Source organism: Taudactylus pleione, unplaced genomic scaffold, assembly GCF_031769625.1.
Source record: "Taudactylus pleione unplaced genomic scaffold, aTauple2 ptg001334l, whole genome shotgun sequence".
NCBI lineage: Eukaryota > Metazoa > Chordata > Amphibia > Anura > Myobatrachidae > Taudactylus > Taudactylus pleione.
Genome location: NW_028285734.1, coordinates 2,324,961 through 2,351,433, shown reverse-complemented (window position 1 = coordinate 2,351,433; position 26,473 = coordinate 2,324,961). Strand labels below are relative to the sequence as shown.

The 26,473-nt window shown below is 50.4% G+C and overlaps 1 protein-coding gene across 4 annotated transcripts in view; it reads right to left on the bottom strand.

Moving 5' to 3' along the window:
• ATP13A2 (ATPase cation transporting 13A2) overlaps positions 1-26,473 on the bottom strand; it is a 114,222-nt gene that overhangs the window by 6,650 nt on the left and 81,099 nt on the right. For all 4 annotated transcript variants that reach the window (XM_088463230.1, XM_088463233.1, XM_088463231.1 and 1 more), the window contains exons 11-28: positions 25,679-25,810; positions 25,403-25,570; positions 21,429-21,539; positions 20,328-20,374; positions 20,049-20,237; positions 18,850-19,056; positions 18,570-18,674; positions 18,318-18,474; positions 17,280-17,400; positions 16,799-16,923; positions 16,529-16,689; positions 14,362-14,472; positions 13,226-13,305; positions 12,232-12,384; positions 12,035-12,131; positions 11,315-11,538; positions 10,735-10,886; positions 1,605-1,777 (exon numbers count right to left, since the gene is read on the bottom strand). In XM_088463230.1, coding sequence (XP_088319356.1) covers positions 1,605-1,777; positions 10,735-10,886; positions 11,315-11,538; positions 12,035-12,131; positions 12,232-12,384; positions 13,226-13,305; positions 14,362-14,472; positions 16,529-16,689; positions 16,799-16,923; positions 17,280-17,400; positions 18,318-18,474; positions 18,570-18,674; positions 18,850-19,056; positions 20,049-20,237; positions 20,328-20,374; positions 21,429-21,539; positions 25,403-25,570; positions 25,679-25,810 — 2,513 coding nt within the window. The remainder of the gene's footprint in view (positions 1-1,604; positions 1,778-10,734; positions 10,887-11,314; positions 11,539-12,034; positions 12,132-12,231; positions 12,385-13,225; positions 13,306-14,361; positions 14,473-16,528; positions 16,690-16,798; positions 16,924-17,279; positions 17,401-18,317; positions 18,475-18,569; positions 18,675-18,849; positions 19,057-20,048; positions 20,238-20,327; positions 20,375-21,428; positions 21,540-25,402; positions 25,571-25,678; positions 25,811-26,473) is intronic.

Here is a 26,473-nt window from a genome sequence, read left to right as displayed (position 1 = left end):
CCCCAGAGAGGGAACCCACCGTAGACAGTCCCATCTATGTCACACCATTCTGACCACAGAGAAGGAACAGTAGGAGACAATCCCATCTATGTCACACCGTCCTGACCCCAGAGAGGGAACCCACCTTAGACAATCCCATCTATGTCACACCATCCTGACCCCAGAGAGGGAACCATGTGAGACAATCCCATCTATGTCACACCATCCTGACCCCAGAGAGGGAACCACGTGAGACAATCCCATCTATGTCACACCATCCTGACCCCAGAGTGGTAACCCACCTTAGACAATCCCATCTATGTCACACCATACTGACCCCAGAGAGGGAACCCACCTTAGACAATCCCATCTATGTCACACCATACTGACCCCAGAGAGGGAACCCACCTTAGACAATCCCATCTATGTCACACCATACTGACCCCAGAGAGGGAACCGCGTGAGACAATCCCATCTGTCACACCATCCTAACCACAGAACATGCAGAGAGGGAACCGTGTGAGACAATCCCATCTATGTCACACTATCCTGACCACAGAGAGGGAACCCACCTTAGACAATCCCATCTATGTCACATCATCCTGACCCCAGGGAGGGAACCGTGTGAGACAATCCCATCTATGTCACACCATCCTGACCCCAGGGAGGGAACCATGTGAGACAATCCCATCTATGTCACACCATCCTGACCCCAGGGAGGGAACCATGCGAGACAATCCCATCTATGTCACACCATCCTGACCCCAGAACATGCAGAGAGGGAACCCACCATAGACATTTCCATCTATGTCACACCATCCTGACACCAGGGAGGGAACCGTGTGAGACAATCCCATCTATGTCACACCATCCTGACCCCAGAACATGCAGAGAGGGAACCGTGTGAGACAATCCCATCTATGTCACACTATCCTGACCACAGAGAGGGAACCCACCTTAGACAATCCCATCTATGTCACACCATCCTGACCCCAGGGAGGGAACCGTGTGAGACAATCCCATCTATGTCACACCATCCTGACCCCAGGGAGGGAACCATGTGAGACAATCCCATCTATGTCACACCATCCTGACCCCAGGGAGGGAACCATGCGAGACAATCCCATCTATGTCACACCATCCTGACCCCAGGGAGGGAACCATGCGAGACAATCCCATCTATGTCACACCATCCTGACCCCAGAACATGCAGAGAGGGAACCCACCGTAGACATTTCCATCTATGTCACACCATCCTGACCCCAGGGAAGGAACCGTGTGAGACAATCCCATCTATGTCACACCATCCTGACCCCAGAACATGCAGAGGGAACTTAAACATGGAGCAAACTTTGCATCAGAGACGTGAATGCTCAGTAAGTGGGAGTCAGAGAGACCACAGAATATACAGCCATCGGCTTCACCGTATGCCCCATGCCACTTTCATCTCGCGCTGGAGAAATGGTGACATGTTTGAACCTTTTTATCCATTATCAGGAGTTCTTGTCCGCTGATAGAATTAAGTTAATATAGTGACATCCAATGACCCACTAATAGCCTTACTGAGCACGTCGGGCGCACAGGGCAACCATTCCCGGCTCCCTCCTGACTGCGAGATCACTCACCTCTATGATGATGGCGGCTATGAAGTTCACAGCGACAATTCCAATCAGCACAAACTTGAAGTCTAAATCACTGATAAGTTTCAGGTCCAGTAGGGTCACCATGAACCTCAGCGGGTAGAAGATGATCCACAGCATCATGGCGAGCAGCACGATCAGGGCGATCAGGAAGAGAACTGCGCAGGAACATTAACAGACATGGAGAGACATCAGATGGGGGCTCTAGTGTAAACTCGACGCAAAAGCAAATATATTATATATATATATATATATATATATACATACATACACTCACCATGTTATCCCTTTAAACCGGGACACTCGTGGATTACAAAAGTTCTGCGAGTCATTAAAACCATATAAATGAAAGTAAACAGTCTGTGCATCCACTAATACTTGACCCTCTCAAAGTGCCATGATATATGTGGGAATCGATTGACATAGAAAATGTATTGGAAACCGTCGTAACTGTCAGATGGTGTCACAATATGAATCTATGAGAATATGTATATTAACATACCATAAAAACTAACATAAATAAAAAAATAAATAAAAAATTGAAATGAGAAAAGACACAAGTAGTATGACATATTATTGAACATATGCCCATAAAGAACTCTGGTAAATTTCAATCATAAAATTGTTGCAGACCTCATGGATAACAAGTAATAGAAAACGCCCTCTGAATTAGAAGTCCCGTCAATGTGGATACGACGGTTTATGATACATTTTGTATGCCAAATCGATTCCCACATATATCATGGCACTTTGCGAGGGTCAAGTATTATGGATACGCAGACGGTTTATTTGAACACATCCACATTTTTCTCAGTAAATATATTTGTAATAGGGCTATTGTAATGACATTTTCACCAAATGTCAGCAACAACCCATGCAAGTTATGTATAATAATGTGAGATGACACAGGGAAAAAGTATTGAACACCTGAATAAAGGGAGGTGCAAAAAGGCATGGAAAGCCAAGACACCAGCTGAAATCTATCAGTAATTAGAAAGCAATCCTGCCCCTTGACCGTGCAAATTAATATAAGCTGGTTCAGTCCCAACTGATGGTCTATAAAAAGGTTTCTCATTACCAAGGTGTCACACAAGAAGCGTCTTATGATGGGTAAAAGCAAAGAGCTCTCTCAAGACCTTTGCAACCTTATTGTTGCAAAACATACTGATGGCATTGGTTAGAGAAGGATTTCTAAACTTCTGAATGTTCCAGTGAGCACTGTTGGGGCCATAATTCGGAAGTGGAAAGATCATCATTTCACCATAAACCGGCCATGGCCAGGTGCTCCTCGCAAGATTTCTGACAGAGGAGTGAAAAGAATTATCAGAAGAGTTGTCCAGGAGCCAAGGACCACTTGTGGAGAGCTTCAGACAGATCTGGAATTAGCAGGTACAATTGTTTCAAAGAAAACAATAAGTAATGCCCTTAACTGCCATGGCCTGTATGCACGCTCACCACGCAAGACTCAAAAGCATGTTGAAGCTCGTTTAAAGCTTGTTGCACAATATTTGGACAAGCCTGTGAAATACTGGGAGACTATAGTCTGGTCAGGTGAGACCAAAATGTAACTCTTTGGACGCCATAATACACACCATGTTTGGAGGAGAAATGGCACTGCACATCACCCCAATAACACCATACCAACAGTGACGTTTGGAGGTGAGACCATCATGGCGTGGGTCTGTTTTTCAGCATACGGTACTGACATACTTCATATAACTGAATGATGAATGGAAAAAATATGAGATATGGTAAGAACTTACCCTTGTTATCTCTATTTCTACGAAGTCCATAGGGTTCCACAGGATACCTTGGGGTATAGGTGTGACGTCAGTCGCAGGGCACCAAAGAGTTAAGCTTTCAGCCTCCCAGGATGCACTAGGTCCCCCTCCTATACCCCGCCCCCGGGCCAAGGCACCTCAGTTAGTTACCAAGCCATAGGCCGGAGGAGGAGAAGGAAGAGAGAGAACAAAGATCTGGACACATACAAGAATCACATTCTCACCAGAGGGAGACGGAAAACCGGTGACCAGAGCAAAGCCCATCTGCAGCACAGGTGCGACAGGGCGGGAGTCCTGTGGAACCCTATGGACTTCGTAGAAATAGAGATAACAAGGGTAAGTTCTTACCATATCTCATATTTTCTACTTCAGGGTCCATAGGGTATCCACAGGATACCTTGGGGATGTCCCAAAGCAGTATCCATTAAGGGTGGGGACGCTCCTGTGCAGAAAGGAGAATCCGCCGCCCGAAGGAAGCATCCTGAGAGGCGAAGGTGTCAAACCTGTAATACCTCACGAAGGTATGGACAGAAGACCACGTAGCAGCCTTGCAGATCTGAACTGCCGAGGCACCACGTCGAGCTGCCCACGAAGGACCCACAGACCTAGTGGAATGAGCCTTCAGAGAAGGAAGGACCGGTAGGCCTTCATGAAGATAAGCTTCAGAAATAGCCATACGGATCCAGGCTGCCAAAGTTTGCTTTGAAGCAGGCCAACCCTTTTTACGGAAGCCAAAGAGGACAAACAAAGCGTCCGACTTCCTAAACGAAGAAGTGCGGTCAACATAAGTCCTTAAGGCCCGCACAACATCCAAAGAGGCCTCACCCACGGAAAGACCCGGTGAGTTAAAGGCCGGAACAACTATTTCCTCGTTAATATGAAACTGGGAAACAACTTTGGGAAGAAACTCGGGCCGAGTGCGGAGCACTGCCCTGTTCCCATAAAAAACCAAGAAAGGGGGTCTACAAGAAAGAGCCCCTAACTCAGAAACACGTCTGGCCGAAGCAATGGCCAGAAGGAAAACAGTCTTAGCTGTTAGCCATTTAAGATCCACTGAGCCCAGTGGTTCAAACGGCGGTCCTTGGAGAGCCCTCAGGACCACAGCCAAATCCCAAGGCGCCACAGGTGGAACAAAGGGCGGCTGAATGCGGAGAACACCCTGCATAAAGGTGCGCACATCCGGGATTGTAGCAATCCTACGGTGAAACCAGACAGATAGGGCCGAAACCTGTACCTTCAAAGAAGCAAGGCGAAGCCCATGATCTAGTCCCGCTTGCAGGAAGGCGAGAATCCGAGACAGACGAAACTCCCGCGGTGCATAACCTCTCGGTCGACACCACTGGAAGAACGTATGCCACACGCGATGGTATATCCTCGCGGAAGACGGTTTCCGAGCTCGCAACATGGTACGCACCACAGAGCTGGAAAACCCCCGGGACCTCAGCATGGCCGTCTCAACAGCCACGCCGTCAAAGACAGCCGAGTCAGGTCCGGGTGAAGGCAAGGACCCTGAGACAGAAGGTCCGGTCGTAGCGGCAACCGCAGAGGAATGTCCACGGACAGACCCTGAAGGTCTGAGAACCAGTGCCGTCTGGGCCACGCGGGAGCTATCAACAGGAGCGTCCCTCCTTCCTGTTTGAATTTCCGGATTACCCGTGGAAGAAGGGAGACCGGAGGGAACAGGTATGCGAACCGGAACGTCCACCGGACGGACAGAGCATCCACCAGAGACGCCCCTTCGTCTCTTGTGCGAGACCCGTACACCGGCAACTTGTTGTTGTGCCGGGACGCCATGAGGTCGATTTCTGGAAGACCCCACCTGTCCACCAGTAGTTGAAAAACGTCCGGGTGCAGGGACCATTCCCCCGGATGAACGTCCTGGCGACTTAGAAAGTCCGCCTCCCAATTGAGCACTCCCGGGATGAAGACCGCTGATATGGCCGGAAGATTGCGCTCCGCCCAAACCAGGATCCGAGAGACCTCTACGAGAGCCGCCCGACTGCGAGTTCCTCCTTGCCTGTTTATGTAGGCCACGGTGGTAGCGTTGTCCGACTGGACCTGCACCGGGCGACCCTGGAGAAACCGCTGTGCCTGCTGGAGAGCATTGAAGACCGCACGGAGTTCCAAGATATTTATTGGAAGCTCCGCTTCTGTCGGCGTCCACCTGCCCTGGAACAAGTGTGGACCCGAAACTGCTCCCCAGCCCCGAAGACTGGCGTCCGTTGTCAACAGGACCCAATTTGGAACCCAGAACGGACGTCCCTTGTTGAGGTGGGTCGTCTGTAACCACCACGTAAGGGACAGGCGAACCTCCTGGGTGAGCACAATCGTCTGGGACTTCAGAGACTGAGTCAGCCCGTTCCACTTGGACAGGATCAGGTGCTGCAGAGGTCTGGAGTGAAACTGGGCGTATTCCACCATGTCGAACACCGACACCATGGAGCCCAGTAACCTCATCGCCGAGTGTAAGGACACCCGGCGGCTGTGCAGACAACTGCGCACCCTTGACTGTAAAGCAGAGATCTTGTCCTCCGTCACGAAGATCCTTTGCTGTCCCGAGTCCAATAAGGCTCCAAGATGCAGAATCCTCCGAGACGGGATTAGAGTGGACTTCTGCCAGTTGATTAGCCAGCCGTGCCGTTGCAGCAGTGCAATGGTCAGGTCCAAGTGGCGTAACAGGAGCTCTGGAGATCCTGCCACCAATAACAGGTCGTCCAAATACGGCAACATGCGGACTCCCTGCAGCCGCAGAGAAGCCGCCATGACCGCCATCACCTTGGTGAAAACACGTGGTGCTGTTGCCAGGCCAAAAGGTAACGCCCGAAACTGGAAGTGGTCGCTGCTGATTGCGAACCTGAGGAACTGTTGATGGCGCCAAAGAATAGGGACATGCAGGTAAGCGTCCTGTATGTCCAATGACACCAAGTAGTCCCCAGGTTCCAGCGCCAGAATGATGGACCGTAGGGTCTCCATCCGAAACTTCGGGACCCGCAAAGACTTGTTGAGTGCTTTGAGGTTGAGAATCGGACGATATGACCCATTGGGTTTCTGTACCAAAAATAGATTTGAATAGAAACCCTGGCCCCTCTGGGAGAATGGAACCGCCACTATAACTCCAGCCTGGAGCATAGTGTGCAATACCTTCCGCAGCTCCGTAGCCTTGTTCCGGTCTGATGGGAGACCCGTGGTGAAGAAGCGAGCCGGGGGTCTGTGCCGGAAGGAGAGGGCGTATCCGTGAGAAACCACCTCCAGAACCCAAGTGTCTGTCGTAGTGGTCGACCAACACTGGGCGAACTGTAGCAGGCGGCCTCCCACCCTGGGATCCCCCAAAGGGAGGCCCGGACCGTCAGGCCGCAGGCTTGTCATCTGGCTTGGGGGCCGGACGTCTGGTACTCCATGCCTGCTTCCGGGGCTTGACCGATTTCTTAGGGCCAGCCTGTCGAGGAAACGACTGTGGTTTGGGCCTGCCCTGGTCCCTAGATGACCGAAAGGACAATGGTCCCGAACCAGAAGGAGCAGCGGCCGACGGGAGACAGGCAGATTTGGCTGCCGCCAGCGTGGCCACAATCTTATCCAGATCCGGACCGAAGAGAACTTCTCCGGTAAACGGCAACGCTTCCAGACCTTTCTTGGAATCTGCGTCCGCCTTCCAGGATCGCAGCCACAAGGTGCGACGAGCAGCTACCGCTGCTGAAGAAATTCTAGACACCAGAGTACTAATGTCTAGAGCCGCCTCGTTGATGTAGGTGGCCGAATCACGGAGATTGCCAATCAACTCCGCCTGATCGGCCGGACAGTCGGATTCAAAAGAAGCCTCTAATGAATCCGCCCAGCGCTCCATCGCTCTGGCAACCCAGCAAATGGCCATAGCCGGCCGTGCTGCCCCCCCTGCAAGGGAATAAGCGGACTTCAGGCAGATTTCTACCTTGCGGTCCGTAGCATCCTTAAGGGAGGACATGGATGGCATCGGCAATGTGGCACTACGGACAAGACGGGTCACGTGAGAATCCACCTGTGGAGGGGATTCCCACTTCGCAAAATAATTATCCGCGAACGGATAAGCCACCGCCAGGCGTCTCTGCGGCTGGTATCTTTTGCCAGGTTGTTTCCACGCCTCCTCTAAATGGTCCACCAACTGACCCGAAAGAGGAAAGACTGTGGCATCGCCCTTCACATCTTTGAAAAAGGCATACTTAGATTTAGCCGCTGGGGGAACTTCGTCCTCAATCACCAAGGCTGTGCGGACCGCCCGAATAAGTCCAGGAATATATACTTTGGACTTAGCATCAGCGTCCTTAGTATGGAGAGGTTCCTGATCGTAAGGATCTAGAATCTCCCCATCATCAGACGTCCCTTCGTCATCCTCATAAGGAGCGGACAGAGACGCCACCGGCCTTTTATGAGACCGCATCACAGACTCCCCTTGCAACACATCCGACAAGTGCTGTACAGAACTCGTCAGGGAGTTAACCCACGCTGGCTCCTGAGAACCCGGGAGCTGGGAAATAGGGAGACTGTGGGGTACCACCAATTGTCGTGGGAACCCCTGCATGGGTGACGACACCACAGACTGCTGGGACAAACCCATCGGAGTAAACGCGGGCTGCGGAGCTAACTGGCCCACTAAAGCTGTTAACGCCTGAGCGAAACAAGCCCAGGGCGGCTCCTGTACCGGTGCTGTAACCGTAATAGGCCGCGCCATGGACAAACACTGCCGGCAAAGGCCCTCCGCGCTACCCTCCCCCTCCGCTAACGGTACTTTGCACGTGGTACACTGTAGCCGGAGGGGAAAATCACTTTCAGACATGATGGCACCACGTATGTGACCTCTCTCACCAATTAAGTATTAAATAGGCGAGAGACCACCCTGCAGCACCGCACCGCAAGGGCTTTAGCAGAAAGAACAGGGACAGTAATAAAGCTGACAGTTTAGATGAAGAAAAGATTACAGGCAGCAGCGCTAGCACAGTCACATACAATGCAGAGAAATAACAATTCCTGCACTAACAGCGCTGATCACTCAACTACACAGACACAGGGCCTGATAGGACACAGCGCTGCATACACAGACCTGACCACAGCGGAGGAGAGGTATGCGGGGGGACCCAGACCACGATGCTTCCGTCCAGCGCTTCCAGCAGCGTTCACCATGCGTTCTGGAGAAGATGGCCGCCGAGGAGCAGAGAGGAGGCTGGCCTGGGGGAGGAGCGCTGCCACAGGACCAGTCGGCAGCATGCAGAGAGGGCTGTGTGCAGCGGGGGAGGCGCCGGCTGTGAGACAGGGAAGGCGCGCTCCCCTGGCATGCATTTAACCCCTGGGACGCCGCAGCGCTACCGCTCTGCTGCGGTCCGCTGTCCCAGGGGGTAGTGGAAGCGCAGGTTGGTCGCCTGGCTCCACGCTGCAGCCAGTCCCCAGGGAGCCCCCTGCCTGGGGACTTAGGACCATGTGATCAGCGGGGACCCACCGCGGGACCCCGCTGCTTACCTCTGTCCCCCTTGAATCCGGCCATGGTCCGGAGCATCTGGGGTCACCGCTAGCTGTGACCCCAGACGCCCACCAGCATCCCCGGATCAGTACCGGCGTTCTGGTACCGGCGGGGTGTAGGGAAGACAGCATGGACGTCAGGACTGACTGTCCATGCTGTACATCCAGTTGTGCAGCCACAGCTGCATGAAGAATAAGCTTCAGGGGCTCTTCTAGCCCCCACTCCAACAGGTGCACCCGACTCCGGCCGGGCACCAAACTAAACTGAGGTGCCTTGGCCCGGGGGCGGGGTATAGGAGGGGGACCTAGTGCATCCTGGGAGGCTGAAAGCTTAACTCTTTGGTGCCCTGCGACTGACGTCACACCTATACCCCAAGGTATCCTGTGGATACCCTATGGACCCTGAAGTAGAAATGTATTCAGACATTATTGATAAAAATCTGCTGTCATCTACCAGGATGCTGAAGATGAAACGAGGGCGGACATTACAGCAAGACAATGATCCCAAACACACAGACAAGGACACTCTCAATTGGTTTCAGAGAAAGAAAATAACGCTGCTAGAATGGCCCAGCCAATCACAGCCAATCACCTGACCTGAATCCAATTGAAAATCTATGGAAAGAACTAAAGATCAGAGTTCATAGAAGAGGCCGCGGAACCTTCAGGATATGAAGACTGTGGGCCTGATTCAGACCCGCTCGCGAGCGCTGAGCGCTCACAAGCGGGTCGATGTTGCCCAAATGCGCATGCTCACGACGGAAGCGCCTCCGTCGTGCGCATGCGCGAGACCCGAATAACGACGGGGAAGCCATCGTTATGGGTCTCGCACCAAAGGGGGCGTGCTGTCCATGGTGTGTGAGCGTGGGCGTGCCGGGGGCGTGGCTGCCCAGTCGGAGGCGTCTGGGTCCGGCCCCACTGACATCACTAGTGATGTCAGTGGGAGTGATTTTGACTCTGATAGAGCCAAAATCACTCCAGGGCATGCGGTCAACGAGACCCTACCGCAAGGGTCTCGTCGCAAGCCCGATGGTCTTGACCATAGCGACCATCATCATGGACGCTCACTATAGCTGTGGGTGGTAACCTACAGCTTTGCGAGCGTCCAAGAGGCCGCTTCGCAAAAAAAAAAAAAAAACGCCCTGATTCAGAGCGAGCGCTCTTGTCAGAGCGTCCGGCTCTGAATCAGGCCCTGTGTGTGGAAGAATGGGCCAAAATCACACCTGAACAATGCATACGAGTAGTTTCTCCATACAGGGGGCGTCTTGAAGCTGTCATTACCAACAAAGGCTTTTGTACGAAGTATTAAATACATTTCAGTAAACGTGTTCAATACTTTATCCCTCTGTCATTTCACATTATTACACATAACTTAATGTATGGACATCTATGGTGTGATTTCTTCGCATGTGTGGATTGCATGGGATGTTGCTGAGAAGAAGGTTGATGCGTTCAATGCTTGTTTTACCCGCTGTGTGTATAATAATATAAATATAAATATATATATATATATATATATATATATATATACACACACATACACACAGTATATATATCACAAACACAGCTAATTCTGTAAATATTTTTATTTACAGGTTTACATAATGAATTAGTCACATGACACAGGAGGGCGGGACTGTAAAATTGTGAGTCATGTGAGCAAATGGCGCTGACTTTATAAGCGGGCACACAGTGCGGACATCAGAAAACAGCTCTCTCAGAAGCGATCCGGCTCCTTGACTCCTTAACTCAATTAAGAGAGCGCAAGCTCTTGGGGGTAAGCACATGCCGGCTCGGCATACATGGGGTAAGGAAAACAGGCGCCTCTGTAGAGTTAATCTGCTGCTTACCGTTGGTGTAGAGCGGCTTTCGGAAGGGATAACCCTTAGACATGACGACTGCGAGGATCAGATACTGGAGGCCGGACACATAGAACACAGCCGTGTCGGCGTAGTTTGGCAAGTTTTTCAGTAATGGGCTGGTCATATTAACCGGGACAAACCTGGAGGGACAAAGGGCATTTACTGAGAGAGAGAGATGGATCCCTAAATAATCTACTTATATCTATGGTGTGAATTGCTACATACACAAACAATGCAATAATACAAATATAATATAGTCTGTAAGGGCCTCATTCGAGCACATTTAACGGCTCACATTTACAGGCATTATACGATGGCGTAAAGGTCACTACTAACATTCACAAACGCTTAAAGGTAAAAGGACAATTATGTGACCGTAGCGTCTAGCCGAGCGCCATTAACGCCATCTGTATATAACACATGGATCTAACTAGCTGGATTACTCATTATTTTGCATGTTCAAACACAGGGAAATCCCAACATCGTGACCTGCAGTGGATAACGGAAGAGAAGACGTTACAGGCGGAGCGGCGTGCGCGAGTGGGCGTGGCGGGAACGAGGTACGTACCACGGCTGTGAGGTAGTGAGGAAGTAGGAGACCAGCTGGACCGCGAGAATGAGACTGGTCTGAAATATAAGACTCCCCAGGACCGAGATGCTGATCAGTGTACCAAGTGGGCATTTTGACCCCAGGTCGCTGGCCGGGCCGGTTCTCCCCATTAAAATGGCCACTGTGGTGGTAATTACCAGGTCGATGTAGAGGAACTGGAAGTCGCCCAGATTAGTGCCCACCTGGTGAAGGAGAAGATACAGCATCAATCTGACTACAGAACAACAGTCATAAACAGGACAGGCCGACGCACGCAGCCGTACCTCCGAATACATGTACAATAACGGATCGCACAAGTCACCCGAATGCTGAAACACACAGAAAACCCTGCAGCCATTAGAGGTGACATAATTCTTTGATTGGAGCCCATCTGTGTATAATTAAAGTATTAAAACTCATATCAAAATGAAAACTGTCTGGGAAAGGGCCCACGATGGCTCAGTGCATTTCCAAATAAGAGCTTCATCATGAAGATCAAAGTAGATCTGATAAAAACTTTATTGAAAAGCACCAATCAGGGGAGGCCTATGGTAGGTTTCTATGGCAACTCTGGCAGAGACGGAAACTGCCCATGGGACCGCAGTTGCAGCAAAAACAAGCAGGATAAATAATAAAAAGATCTATGTGTTTTGCTAACAAGGCCGTGCATTCCCCCGTCACCATGGCGGCATCACTCACCGTATACAGGATGAGCACGGATATAAACTGCGTCAAGCTGTACATCGCCATGTACTTAAACACCTCAAACGAAGTCTCCAAAGAGCAGCGGCCCTCTCTGCAAAGCCAAAAACATCGGTCAGTCAGGAGATAAAGGAGCCAAATGACAACGAGAGCACATAAAATAGAATAATAGGAAATGTCCGGTATCTACTGACCGAATGACTATGGGGACACACTCGATGTTACTCAGCTTGGAGGTGAACGGAGAAGCGACCGAGGCTTCGGTGTCAGACAGAGAAATTCCCACATCAGCTGCCTTTAACGCCCCACAGTCATTGGCTCCATCCCCGCACATCCCAACACAGTAACTGGAAGACCACCAGGGATGAGAGCACATCATTAGCACATGGGTAGGGATAGATAACATATACAATACGATAGGCCGCGCGTTATCTGCAAATCCTCAGCATTCATTCATTAGAGCACAACGCTCCTAGAACGCAAAGGAAGGGGTCTCAGGGGCAGTAGTATCACCACGCAGAGGGGAGGATAGTAGTAGCACCACACAGAGGGGAGGGGCAGTAGTAGCACCACACAGAGGGGAGGGGCAGTAGTAGCACCACACAGAGGGGAGGGGCAGTAGTAGCACCACACAGAGGGGAGGGGCAGTAGTAGCACCACACAGAGGGGAGGGGCAGTAGTAGCACCACACAGAGGAGAGGGGCAGTAGTAGCACCACACAGAGGGGAGGGGCAGTAGTAGCACCACACAGAGGGGAGGGGCAGTAGTCGCACCACACAGAGGGGAGGGGCAGTAGTCGCACCACACAGAGGGGAGGGGCAGTAGTCGCACCACACAGAGGGGAGGGGCAGTAGTCGCACCACACAGAAGGGAGGGGCAGTAGTCGCACCACACAGGGGAGGGGCAGTAGTCGCACCACACAGAGGGGAGGGGCAGTAGTAGCACCACACAGAGGGGAGGGGCAGTAGTCACACCACACAGAGGGGAGGGGCAGTAGTCGCACCACACAGAGGGGAGGGGCAGTAGTCGCACCACACAGAGGGGAGGGGCAGTAGTATCACCACGCTGAGGGGAAATTTCATCTTATAGAGGGATTATTTTTTATTTTTTTTTAAAGAATTGTATTTTAAAACCGGTGTTGATAACTCAAAGACGCTAGAACCACGGCGCTATAGAACGCAGACCTACTTCAGATCCTGGAAACTGCGCACCAGCTGAGTTTTCTGGTCCGGCGACATCCGGGCGAATACGGTGGCATGGATGAGAATCTGGAAATTGAGAGATGATGGCACTTAGAAATCTGACGCCCTGAAGAGTAACTCACGCTTAACGTGATCCGCACAGAGCTGGCCACTCCCAAATGGTCTGGTTAATATTAGCATTACACACGCACATCACACTACTACATACATACTACATACATGCAGAAAAATATATAACTAACAGAGAATCCGAAATCAGACAAGAACATGGATTCTAAACTTTTTACATTATGAACAAATACATTCGAAAATCGTTGTCACTTATGGTCTGATTCATAGATGGGCGCAGCGCCGATATCTGCGCAGTTGAGCGATATTTTAATACTGTGTATGCGAGAAAAGTCCCGGAAACCCTTGCCGCGCATGCGCGACCCTAGATGTGCGATGGCGTATGCTTTTGCGTACGACATCGCTATGATTAGAGGCGGCATCTGTGATTCATGGGCGTTTCAGGGCGGAAACTGGGAGGTGACTTGAAGTCAATGCAAAAGAGGGCGCGTCATGGGCGTACGGCTGCGTTCTCTTTCCCAGCATCACAGCCACAGTGGCCATATTTTGATAACGTTAAAAGGAAGACTCAGCACTAGCCGGGGGCTGCTCCAGAAATCGATGTTCCAACCGATGGCGGAGAGATCGGATCCACCAGCGGACTTGGGCATTGCTCAGATAAGCAAAGTGGGCATCGCAGGGTTTGCGCAGTCGTGCGTTACAGCACAAGGGGAACGCTTAAACTGGCATTTGCATATTTCTGCAAATGCAAATCTGTAAGAAAATCGCATCCGCGGCAAATGAATAGTGCGCACTTCTGAATCAGGCCCTTGATCTTATTGTGGTTATGGTTTATATACAGTATTTGGGTAGATGAGCGCCTAAGAAAAATGATTGGTCAGAAGGGACGGAGAAGCCTGGCATGCATATTAGGCGCTGCCCTCTGCTGCTGACAAGCAGCGCTGGAAAGACAGCACACGGAAGCACCGCATTTCAGCCAAAAGGCAGCATGGCGCCAGTGCTCTTTTATAAAGTAATGTAACAAACCACAGAAAGAACAAACAGTCGTCTTACTTTGGGTAGCAGGTCGGGGTAGTAATCAGACAGCGCGGCAAATGATTTTCCATTCATGGCAAAACAGTAAAGACCTCTATCCAGGAACGCTCCTCCCTGCTGGTACAGCCCCTGTATCAGGGAAACCGGAGATCACAACATTATGGCCGGACACCATGAGGACACGTACTGGCAACGAAAGGAGAGTAATGAGACTGAGAAATAATACAGACATTAGCTCCGGGTCACTGTGAGACTGGGTGTGCGTTAAAAGATCTGCACTATTTAGATAGACATTCAAAAGATCGACACCAACTGATAAGACAGGCAATAAGTCGACAGGTTCAAAAGGGTCGCTACACAATAGGGTCGTTATGGATGAAGATCGACAGGTACAAAACGTCAACATTGGAATGGTTAACGCAAAAATGGTCGACACTTTGTTTTTTTTCTAACCCTAATCTTCACCCTAATCCTCCCTTCTACAGCCTAACCCTAACTCTCCCATCTGGTGCCTAACCCTAACCATACCTTCTACAGCCTAACCCTAACCGTCCCTTCTAGAGCCTAACCCTAACCCTCCCATCTGGTGCCTAACCCTAACCGTCCATTCTACAGCCTAATCCTAACCCTCCCATCTGGTGCCTAACCCCAACCGTCCCTGATACAGCCTAATCCTAACCCTCCCATCTGGTGCCTAACCCTAACCGTCCCTTCTACAACCTAACCCTGCCTTGTAGTGCCTAATCCTCCCATCTGGTGCCTAACCCTAACCGTCCTTTCTAGAGCCTAATCCTAACCCTCCCATCTGGTGCCTAACCCTAACTGTCCCTTCTACAGCCTAATCCTAACTCTCCCCATCTGGTGCCTAACCCTAACCGTCCCTTCTACAGGCTAACCCTAACCCTCCCTTGTAGAGTCTAACCCTCCCATCTGGTACCTAACCCTAACCGTCCCTTCTACAGCCTAATCCTAACTTTCCCATCTGGTGCCTAACCCTAACCATCCCTTCTAGACCTTACCACTAACTCTCCGTTAAGTGCCTAACCCTAACTTTCCCTTCTAGACCCTAACTCTCCGGTAAGTGCCTAACCCTCCCATCTGGTGCCTAACCCTAACCGTCCCTTCTAGAGCCTAACCCTCCCATCTGGTGCCTAACCCTAACCGTCCCTTCTAGAGCCTAACCCTCCCATCTGGTGCCTAACCCTAACCGTCCCTTCTAGAGCCTAACCCTCCCATCTGGTGCCTAACCCTAACCATCCCTTCTAGAGCCTAACCCTAACTCTCCGGTAAGTGCCTAACCCTAACTGTCCCTTCTATATCCTAACCCTAACTCTCCGGTAAGTGCCTAACCCTCCCATCTGGTGCCTAACCCTAACTGTCCATTCTAGAGCCTAACTCTAACTCTCCGGTAAGTGTCTAACCCCAACCCTAAAAAACAAAACAAAAACAATAAAAGTGTGGACCATTCCAATGTCTACCTTTAGACCATGTCGAACTTTTGTACCTGTTGACCTATTGCCCGTCTACCAGTTGGTACCTAGACACTGTGGACATTTACATGGTCTATCCATTGACTGACATCCTGCGAGATTGCCCCAGACCTAATCCTTATAGCAGATTTCATATTTTTGCCATTTTGGAAGAGGAGTGTGTCCTACAATTTGCACCCTGATATATATTGGGCAGGCAACAACATTCAAAAAAAACCCTGAAAGGAAAAATAGCTTCTGCTCATGGTACAAGCTCGATTCAGGGCTAATAATAATCTTTCAGCAAATTCGTTCAGTCACAACTTAATACAACACTATACGCATAAACCCATTAGCAGTAGGATTCGTAGTCATAGTTGCCCTACAAGGTGCCCTGAACGAAGGCAGAGCCGGCTACTGGTGACCAGGTCGCATGCCACGGGACGAAATTTGCGCTTTCAGACCATGGCCGCTCTCCAGCCATTGTTCGACTGACGTTTTCCAACAGTCCCCTCTGAAAATTACTGATCATAACGTTGGATCTATGCAGCCAACAAGGCGGACAGGCTTATACCTGGCACCTTTACTGATAAGAAGAGTTACAACCGGGTGCTTATCTGTTCTAAGCAACGTGATGGCTCCCCCTGACCTCAGATCTGGTTATCTGGGTTTATACACTGGCATAACAAACAACGGGGATAAAAACAAGGGTTCACCTCTCTAATCTGCTCTCCTGCCATCGGCTCGGATGGGATGAATTTCAGGGTGGCCGAGCTATTGTGGATGGGAGGAGACGCGTTCACAAAGTAGAGTTTTTCCGTGGGCTCCAGCAGGTGGCAGCTCTTGGCGACATTCACTGCGGTCAGCATGTTATCTCCTAGGGAGGGAAGCAGACTGGTCATGTAGGACAAACTCATGAGCACCCAACATCACTCAGCCGTTCAGAAATGTTGGCCAGTCCCGGACGTCGCCAGAGACTCACTCACCTGTCACCATGACTGTTCGGATATTGGCTTTTCTCAGGGCATAGATGACTGGTGCAGTCTCTGGCTTCAGGACGTTCCTCATCACCAGGAACCCCAGGAAAGTCAGGTCACGTTCTGCAGACTCTCTACATATGGAACAAAGGGGGGATAATATGGATCTTCGCCGTAAAAGAACCAAGCAAAAAATATACTGGTCCATAAGCATCAGGGTCCATATGGAGAATGGGTCGCTATCGAGCAGACGTACTCCATGTTTGGTGAATCAGCTGCTGCAGAAATGACGTCACCCCAATTTGGGGCTCTGAAGACCTACCTTGCTGAGACACTAATAATCACCATAAGGGGGTAACTTCAACACATGGAGAAATAATGCGAATATTACAGATTTACAAAGCCCATAATCCCAGATTAAATACTGTATAATATAACGCGGGAGCTAATGAAAATAAAAGGAGGTGTTCATACAGTCGGGTAAACATACCTGGTGACGGACTGCGCCTCTTCAAAGGTTTTGGCCGCCTGCAGCGTTTTATGGGCAAATCCCAGCACCCGGTACCCGTCCTGTGTGTACTGACGCAGCATCGCGGAGAAGTCAGGCGGTACTGGGGTAAACGCCACAAAAACACATCAATAGGTTGTTCCTCTAATACACAGACCACAACAGCATACAACACACATCAAACTACAATCACTTCCAGTGCCAGCAGATGGCGACATTTACCAGCTACGGGGCGTCTGGTGCTACAGTGAGAGAGCCAGCTAGGATTAACCCGTTAGTATCCGCACCACCCCTCATCCTCATCGGCTCAGTGATGAGTATCACACCATTACAATTTACTGATAACCGAGTAAGGAAGACTAATAAATAACTTATTGTTAAGTCTATGGACAATAAGGGGGTCAATTTAATAAAGGTTGATTTTAATCAATTTAAAATCGATGTTGTGTTTCCTGGGCTGAATCAGACATATAAAAAAAAATTGTCTGTTAGTAAATGTATGATCTAGGCCCAGAAACACAACATCGATGCTGATCGAATTTCAATCGATCAATATCGATTATAATTGACCCTTAGTAAATATAGCCCTAAGAACCTTTCATAGACCCTTTGAATTCCCCTCAAATCACCAAACACTAATAACATTTACTGACATGCATGAAAAAACAGATTCAGCTTTTTATACTCCTGACACGAGGCACAAAAACACCTCGGCAGCGGTTTCGGGCCCCCATCGTCAATATACACTCACATAGCTGTTTGCTAGTTGTAAGTGACGCGTCAGTGAAGGAATAAAATCCCCCCATTACCCTTAATAAATGGTCAGCAAGAGATTGTGACAAAAACGTTTCCCACTCACAGCCCAGCGGCCTTAAGACATCACCGATCGCCCGCAATTATGGAACCGGTCAGTGATTTAAAAAAGTACGGCCACCTACAGTACGCTATCCCTGAGCAAGGGTCCCTGACAGTCCCACGTGGGTGCAGACAGTCACATGTGCTCGGCGCTCTCCGGCTCACCCGTCTCGTTCTTGCACAGGCTGGCGACCATCTCAGGAGCCCCCTTCATGTACAGCTCTGAGGGGCAGTCTCCAGGGACTTTGGCTATGACACTCATCCGCTGTAGGTTGGAGGAAAAGGGGAACCTCTGTAGGACCCCCACATTCGTCTGATTTTTCTAGGGGGGCAATGAAGACACAGGTTAGAGGAGAGGATAAAGCCGTAACCACTCAGGCTGCAGGGGAGAGACGGATCAGATCGCACGGTACTTACCGGCCCATGAGGCTGCTCATCTACACTGGGCGGCTTCAGCACCAACAGCACCTTGGTCCCAAAGCTTTGTCTCTGCTGCGGATCCACATCTCCGTCTTCCAGGACCTGCAAAGGAGTAGAAAGGGTTTAAGGCAGCGTAAAAGAGGAGCAGCCGGGTACAGACTCAGAAAGCAGATAAACTTTGAATTTAGCCAATTACAAATCGGAATAATAACCACTGAAGGAAAAACATTGAGCTACACGGTGACCCAGACGGCGGGGAACCGGTCATAGGACTCACCCAGCCGGTAGACTCCACCATCTTCAGATCCATGAGGTCGCCGATGGATTGCCCGTTCAGCAGGGTGACGGAATGGCAGGCGGCGAGCGAGTAGAGCAAGTGTCCATCTGGCAGAGAACGAGGATCATGGGTGATTGGAAGGAAGCTGCCGCTCTCCAAAGGTACAACCCCCCACACATCCAGACCTTCTTCAGTTAGGGTACCTGTCTGGGAGGCACCATGGAAGGGAAGAACTTTCATGAATGAACGGATGAGAGAACTGGTGGAGACCAAATCGCCATTCGCCACCGACCTCCACAAGTCTTTACAACCTATAAAACTCAGGGTTAAAAGAGCAGTGAAGCCTTCCTACAGTCACGTCACGGGATCAGCGCCACATAGCTACACAACAATTACACTTGATGCATCGGAGAAGTCTTATCGCGGACGGTTCACGGCACCGTCCCAGAAGCCACTGAGCAAACGTGCGCGCATCGCCGACACTAACAGGTGTGAGCGCAGGTACGCACCGCCTATCTACTGCATGGCCAATAACCCTCTCTCTATCACTGCGACCCTGTATTCATCGTCAGATTTCCGATGTCCAATAAAACTTAATTTAGCCTAAAGAGAAGTAGGTGAAGACTGTCCGGAGTTCAAAAAGTTTCAGAAATGCGCCGATAACGTGACTTGCGGGGGCGTGAGTGGGGCTCAGTCACTTTCTGCGTGGTCAGGTCATGTCGCTATATGATCACATATATCTCCCCTACACTACAGCACTGGCGCTATAATTATATTGGGTATTCGTAGCAAAATAAATAATATGCGGATGAATAAACGAGGTATACTTAACCTATGGAACAGGACCTAACACATGGAAGAGATTTAGAATTGTTCTTTACAGTTCACTCTGTATTATACGTGTGAATGATAATTTACTTAATGATACAACTGTAAAGTGATTATCAGATGGTACATTAGTGATTTAAGACTGAGTACTGGGTGATAAATCCGTATAACGGCCTCAGCCATGTACTGTAGACTAAACCAGAGGAAAAATGAACAACTCAAACAAGCGAATGAGATCTTGCCATACGAATAAAGTGAGCGTTACGAGTTGCTTGGCCGACATACAGAACATTGGAGGGATCTCCGCGGCTTAGCGCCTGTACGATATTTCAGCGTTTATTAAAAAATCTAAATGATATACGACATTGTACCTTATCGAAGCACACCATCTTTAGCTTGCCGCTAACGTTTATTCGTGGCGGACTGATGCAGAAGATTCCATGTTTCTTCAGCCGGTTTTGAGCGTAGATGGTGCCAACCGTCATGGCAGCCGGGAGAGCCGGTGGTACAATAATCGTTATAACATCGAGGGCTAAAATAACAATCTTAGATGCAGTAACCTGACCGGGAGACAAACACAGAACCAGTCAGACAGATGGAAATGTGAAGAGGGAACATATAGAGTCATCCGGATGGTGGACACAACTTACCTTATGTATGATATGAATGACAATGCTATAGATGGTCCCCATGGCGGCTGGAAAGGAAAGAGAGGTTGGACATACGACCAATGATGGTTGTCCCTGACCTTACCATAGATTTCCCATAAGGTGGCCTTAGAGTGATAGGACTAATCACCCAGCAGCCCACCATGGACAACTGACCCCTACTTAGCGGCTCGCCGTGGACAACTGACCCCTACTTAGCGGCTCGCCGCGGACAACTGACCCCCACTCAGAGTCTCACCATCGACAACTAACACCCACTCAACAGCTCACCATAGAAAACGAATCCCCACCTATCGACTAGCCATGGAGAACCAACCCCAACCCAGCTGTTCACCAAGGAGAACCAACCCCAACCCAGTGGCTTGCCATGAAGCTCCAAATTCCCTCCCAGCGACTTGCCATGAAGAACCAACCCCCACCCAGCAGTTCGGCACGGACAACCCAACCAGCGGCTTACCGTGAACAACTGACCCCCACCTCAAACAACAGCTAGCTGCAGACATCTGCAAAGCCTTCCATATGCCAACACAAATTAGTCATGGAGCAGCACGTTTTAGTGTTGAGACAATTTATGATGGGTCCACTATCTACACATTACAAGGTGATTAGGACATACTGGGGGCGATTCAATTCAGTGCGCTGTGTGGTCGGAGAATGCCGGTTATCGCGCCTATCGCACCTTGACAAGGGTGTTAAGGCGCGTTAACTGGCATTCTCTGACCAAAGTGCCGGACGCGCGGCTGTTAGCGCTGCGCTAAGCAGAAAAACAGCTGCGCGCCCGGCACTTTGGTTGGATTTCGCCTCGCATTCCCAGGGGGGGGGGGGGGGGGGTCGAGGGGTCGAGAAGAAATACTTAGCGCGCCCAAACAGTGCGGTGAATTGAATAGCTGCCGGAGCTCCCTCCCGCGGCTATTCAACATCGCGTTGAATTGAATTCCCCCCACTGTGATCTTACAATGTCTACTTTACATTTTTATATTCTTTTTTGTTTTTAATTAATCATATGACAGAAGAATCAGTGGTGAATCAGTTCCCCTGGATTAACCTATTTTAGATAAATTCACAAGCGAGCCGTATCCTCACCGAACACAGCCAGAATGAGCACAAACATGAGGGCGTCACGGTAAAACTTGAACTGGATTGGCTTGGGGTGCAGGATCGAGCTGATCAGATTCCCTTTGACTGTGCAGAAACCTGGAGATAGGAGACAATGCTGAAGAAAATAGGTTCCAAGTCCAACAGCGTCAGTAAAAGTGCATTAAACTATTCTATAACGGAAAATATTACAGACACTGGGCCTGATTCAGACCCGTTTGCTATCTGCGTACGCAAATTTGTCAAAGTGACGCCACAGGAAGCGACGCTCGCCAAGGCATAAGCACGCCCACCATGTCTTAGCGAGCGGCCACTTTGTGTATGCGTACGCCCAATCGCACAGGCAGAGCCGCCCACGTCATCTCCACGAAGTGATACATCGAGCACCATCGGATGGTAACGCAGCGCTTGAGGCAGCTTTACCCTACCGCAAGCATTGCGAGGAAATCAGTGTAAAAAAAGGCAAGTGACGTGTACTATGACGCTGCCAGTTAATTATGCACGCCTCTAAAACGGCGTGGAAACTCTCTGGCACGCCTGCGTTCGCATCGCCAACCCCCCGTTATTAGTGTCCTGCCCCTGTTACCACCCACAAACGGCCTCTCCTGTCACTCATTACCCTGGGCTGAGTTTGCTGGGCGAGCGAGAGGGGTGCGATCGCAGTGAGTAGTTCGCGCACGCGCAGAACGAAGCGTGCGCACGTGCGTACGCAGAGCATTGGGCCGCTTGCGAATGCACAGCGCGAGCAAGCGGCTCTGAATCAGGTCCACTGTTTGGTGGTAAAATAAAAAGTGTAGCATAAGGTAAACTGATGGCAAGGAATATCTGGCGCCATCTAGGTGCCAAGTCCAACATGCAGAGCCAGTCGTACATGGTGCCAAATCTAACACGCAGAGCCATACCTGGAACCAAGTCTAGCACGCGGAGCCATACCTGGAACCAAGTCTAACATGCAGAGCCATACCTGGTGCCAAGTCTAACATGCAGAGCCATACCTGGTGCCAAGTCTAACATGCAGAGCCATACCTGGAACCAAGTCTAACATGCAGAGCCAGTCGTACCTGGTGCCAAATCTAACACGCGGAGCCATACCTGGAACCAAGTCTAACACGCGGAGCCATACCTGGAACCAAGTCTAACATGCAGAGCCAGTCGTACCTGGTGCCAAATCTAACACGCGGAGCCATACCTGGAACCAAGTCTAACACGCGGAGCCATACCTGGAACCAAGTCTAACATGCAGAGCCATACCTGGTGCCAAGTCTAACACGCGGAGCCATACCTGGAACCAAGTCTAACATGCAGAGCCATACCTGGTGCCAAGTCTAACATGCAGAGCCATACCTGGTGCCAAGTCTAACACGCAGAGCCATACCTGGTGCCAAGTCTAACACGCAGAGCCATACCTGGTGCCAAGTCTAACACGCGGAGCCATACCTGGAACCAAGTCTAACATGCAGAGCCATACCTGGTGCCAAGTCTAACATGCAGAGCCATACCTGGTGCCAAGTCTAACACGCAGAGCCATACCTGGTGCCAAGTCTAACACGCGGAACCATACCTGGAACCAAGTCTAACATGCAGAGCCATACCTGGAACCAAGTCTAACATGCAGAGCCATACCTGGTGCCAAGTCTAACATGCAGAGCCATACCTGGTGCCAAGTCTAACATGCAGAGCCATACCTGGAACCAAGTCTAACACGCAGAGCCATACCTGGAACCAAGTCTAACATGCAGAGCTATACCTGGTGCCAAGTCTAACATGCAGAGCTATACCTGGTGCCAAGTCTAACATGCAGCACCATATCTGGTGCCTACGTTAATCTATTCACTATATAGGGAGGTGGGGGGGGGGGGGAACAAGAGAGATTGTTCTCTGCTCATTACCTGCCCCTTTTCCTCAGCGCTGGATGCGGCCAACCTGCACATGGCTGTCAGCCGCACCCATGTCACAGTGCCCACCCCTGTGCGTGGAGTCAGGTGGGACTGGGAGCATCCAAAGTAGGTCCCGGTTATTACAAGAACTTCTCTAAGCCCCAGCAAATGCCACAAACACTGCCAATGGGACAACAGAAGACCTTAGCCAGCCAGAGTTGTAGAACAGGGTAATCACCTGCCTCAATGCCCCCCAAATGCAGCGGGGTTCCCGACTATAGATAGACAGTAATTAGTCTAGGTCAGGGCCGGCCAAAAGGTTGATCGCGATCTACCGGTAGAGCTCCCGCCGGTAGATCGCGACCAACCTGCTGCAGTTCCTGGGAATGTTGGTCTCTGAAGTGATCAGAGACTAAAGAAGCCTCTGATCGCTTCATAGGCCAGCGGTCTCAGTGATGCATTGCGCGGGAGCGTGGGTGACGTCATCCGCGTCTCCCGCGATGTGAAGAGACTACGCGCCCAGCCAGCGGATGACTACGCTGGCCAGGCAAGTAATGCACAGGGGTATTACTGGGGGCACTGTATAAAGGGCTCAACAGGGGGACACTGCATTAAGGGCACTGCATAAAGGGAACAACGGGGGGCACTGCATAAAGGCCTCAACGGGGGCACTGCATAAAGGGCACTAATGGGGGCACAACTGGGGGCACTGCATAAAGGGCACTGCATAAAGGAAACTAATGGGGCACTGTATAAGGGGCACTGCATAAAGGGCACTACTGGGGCACTAATGGGGGCACTGCATAAAGGCCACTACTGGGGGCATTGCATAATGTCACAACTACAGGGGAACTGCATAATGGGCACAACTACTGGGGGCATTGCATAAAGAGCACTACTACTGGGGGCATTGCATATGGGGCACTACTACAATGGGCAGTGCATATGGGGCACTACTACAATGGGCAGTGCATATGGGGCACTACTGTGGACATTGTGTATAAGGGGCACTACTGTGTGTCGTAACGTGAATAAGGGACACTACTATGTGGTGTAATGTGAATAAGATTGTGCTGTTGTGTGGAATAATTTGAATTGGGGATACTATGTGTGATTTTGCCAGGACGGGCCCCCACATCCCTAGCACACACCCTTTTATTGCATACCACGCCCCCGTTTTTGACTCGGTAGATCACAAAAGGTTTTAAAAGTAGATCCAAAAGTCTGGCCACCCCTGGTCTAGATAGACACCAGAAGTTACTGTAGACAGTGAGTAGTTAGACAGGGAAAAAAGTCAGACACTAACGTTATGGCGCATACACATGGTCAGATTTGTCACATGAACAATTGAACGATTTTTATAACGATTTGAACGATTAAACGATTTTTGACTGCATTAAAATGACTGAAATTGACCAAATCTGACTGCAAACACATCAGATGTCAGATATCGTTATCGGACCATCGGGAACGCGCATCGTTCATCGCTGCAGACACATCAGATATCGTTATCGGACCATCGGGAACGCGCATCGTTCATCGCTGCAGTCACATCAGATATCAGATATCGTTATCGGACCATCGGGAACGTGCATCGTTCATCACTGCAGTCACACGTCAGATTTTCTTTCAGATATTAATGATTGAAGGATTTTTAAAATCGTTATCGTTCAGATCTGACAGAAAATCTCACCATGTGTATGCACCATTAGACGGTTACAAAAGGTCGACACGAAAATGGTCGACTTTTTATTTATTTATTTAGGGTTAGGCACTTAGCCCCCTGGTTACGGTTAGGGTGAAGACTAGGGCTAACAAAAAAATAAATAAAAAAAAGTGTCGCCCATTCTCATGTCGACCTTTTGACCCTGTCGACCTTTTTACATGTCTAACTTTAGTGTGTCTGACTTTTGTCCCTGTCGAACTATTCACTGTCTAACATCTGGTGTCTAACTAGTTACTGTCTATCTCTTATACCACAGCCAGAGACCCAGCGAGGGGACGGGAGGGTAGACCCACGATACTATGCACACTTGGCCCCTGCATCTCCTGACCACTCTGCAGTATCAAATGGTCATGTGATACCTGTCTTCACTACTACCGCGATGACCTCATCCTCCAGGTAGCTTTTCGCTTGGATAACTTGGGTTCCACCGAACAGCGTGTGGCGGTGATGTGCGTCCGTGGAATAAACAGTGTCGGCTGCGTGAGGGCCATCCGGTAATGGGGTCTTCATTTCAGGCACACTCTCCCCTAAGACATACAGAATGGGTCACAGGACTCTATGCAAATATTAGCATCACTTGAGTATTACAAAGAAACAACCTTTAGGCTGCTCTGTCATATACCCGGAGCACACACCTGTCAGCATGCTCTCGTTCACTATACACTCTCCGGACAGCAGGGCGGCGTCACATGGCATAAACATGCCCTCTGGTGGCAGGAGGATGCAATCACCGGGGACCAGGTCCAGAGAACTGACCAGTAGCTCCTCTGAAACGGCATAAAACAGACTGGTGACCCCTCCCGGAAACTGAACACACAAAACAAGCGACTCCATTATGCAGCGTGATGCAGAAGGAGCAGCGTGATGCAGAAGAAGGAGCAGCGTGATGCAGAAGAAGGAGCAGCGTGATGCAGAAGAAGGAGCAGCGTGATGCAGAAGGAGCAGCGTGATGCAGAAGGAAGGAGCAGCGTGATACAGAAGAAGCAGCAGCGTGATGCAGAAGGAAGGAGCAGCGTGATGCAGAAGGAAGGAGCAGCGTGATGCAGAAGGAAGGAGCAGCGTGATGGAGAAGAAGGAGCAGCGTGGTGGAGAAGGAGCAGCGTGATGGAGAAGGAGCAGCGTGATGGAGAAGGAGCAGCGTGATGGAGAAGAAGCAGCGTGGTGCAGAAGAAGCAGCGTGATGGAGAAGAAGCAGCGTGATGGAGAAGGAGCAGCGTGGTGGAGAAGGAGCAGCGTGGTGGAGAAGGAGCAGCGTAGTGCAGAAGAAGCAGCGTGATGGAGAAGAAGCAGCGTGGTGGAGAAGGAGCAGCGTGGTGGAGAAGGAGCAGCGTGATGGAGAAGGAGCAGCGTGATGGAGAAGGAGCGTGGTGCAGAAGAAGCAGCGTGATGGAGAAGGAGCAGCGTGAAGGAGAAGGAGCAGCGTGATGGAG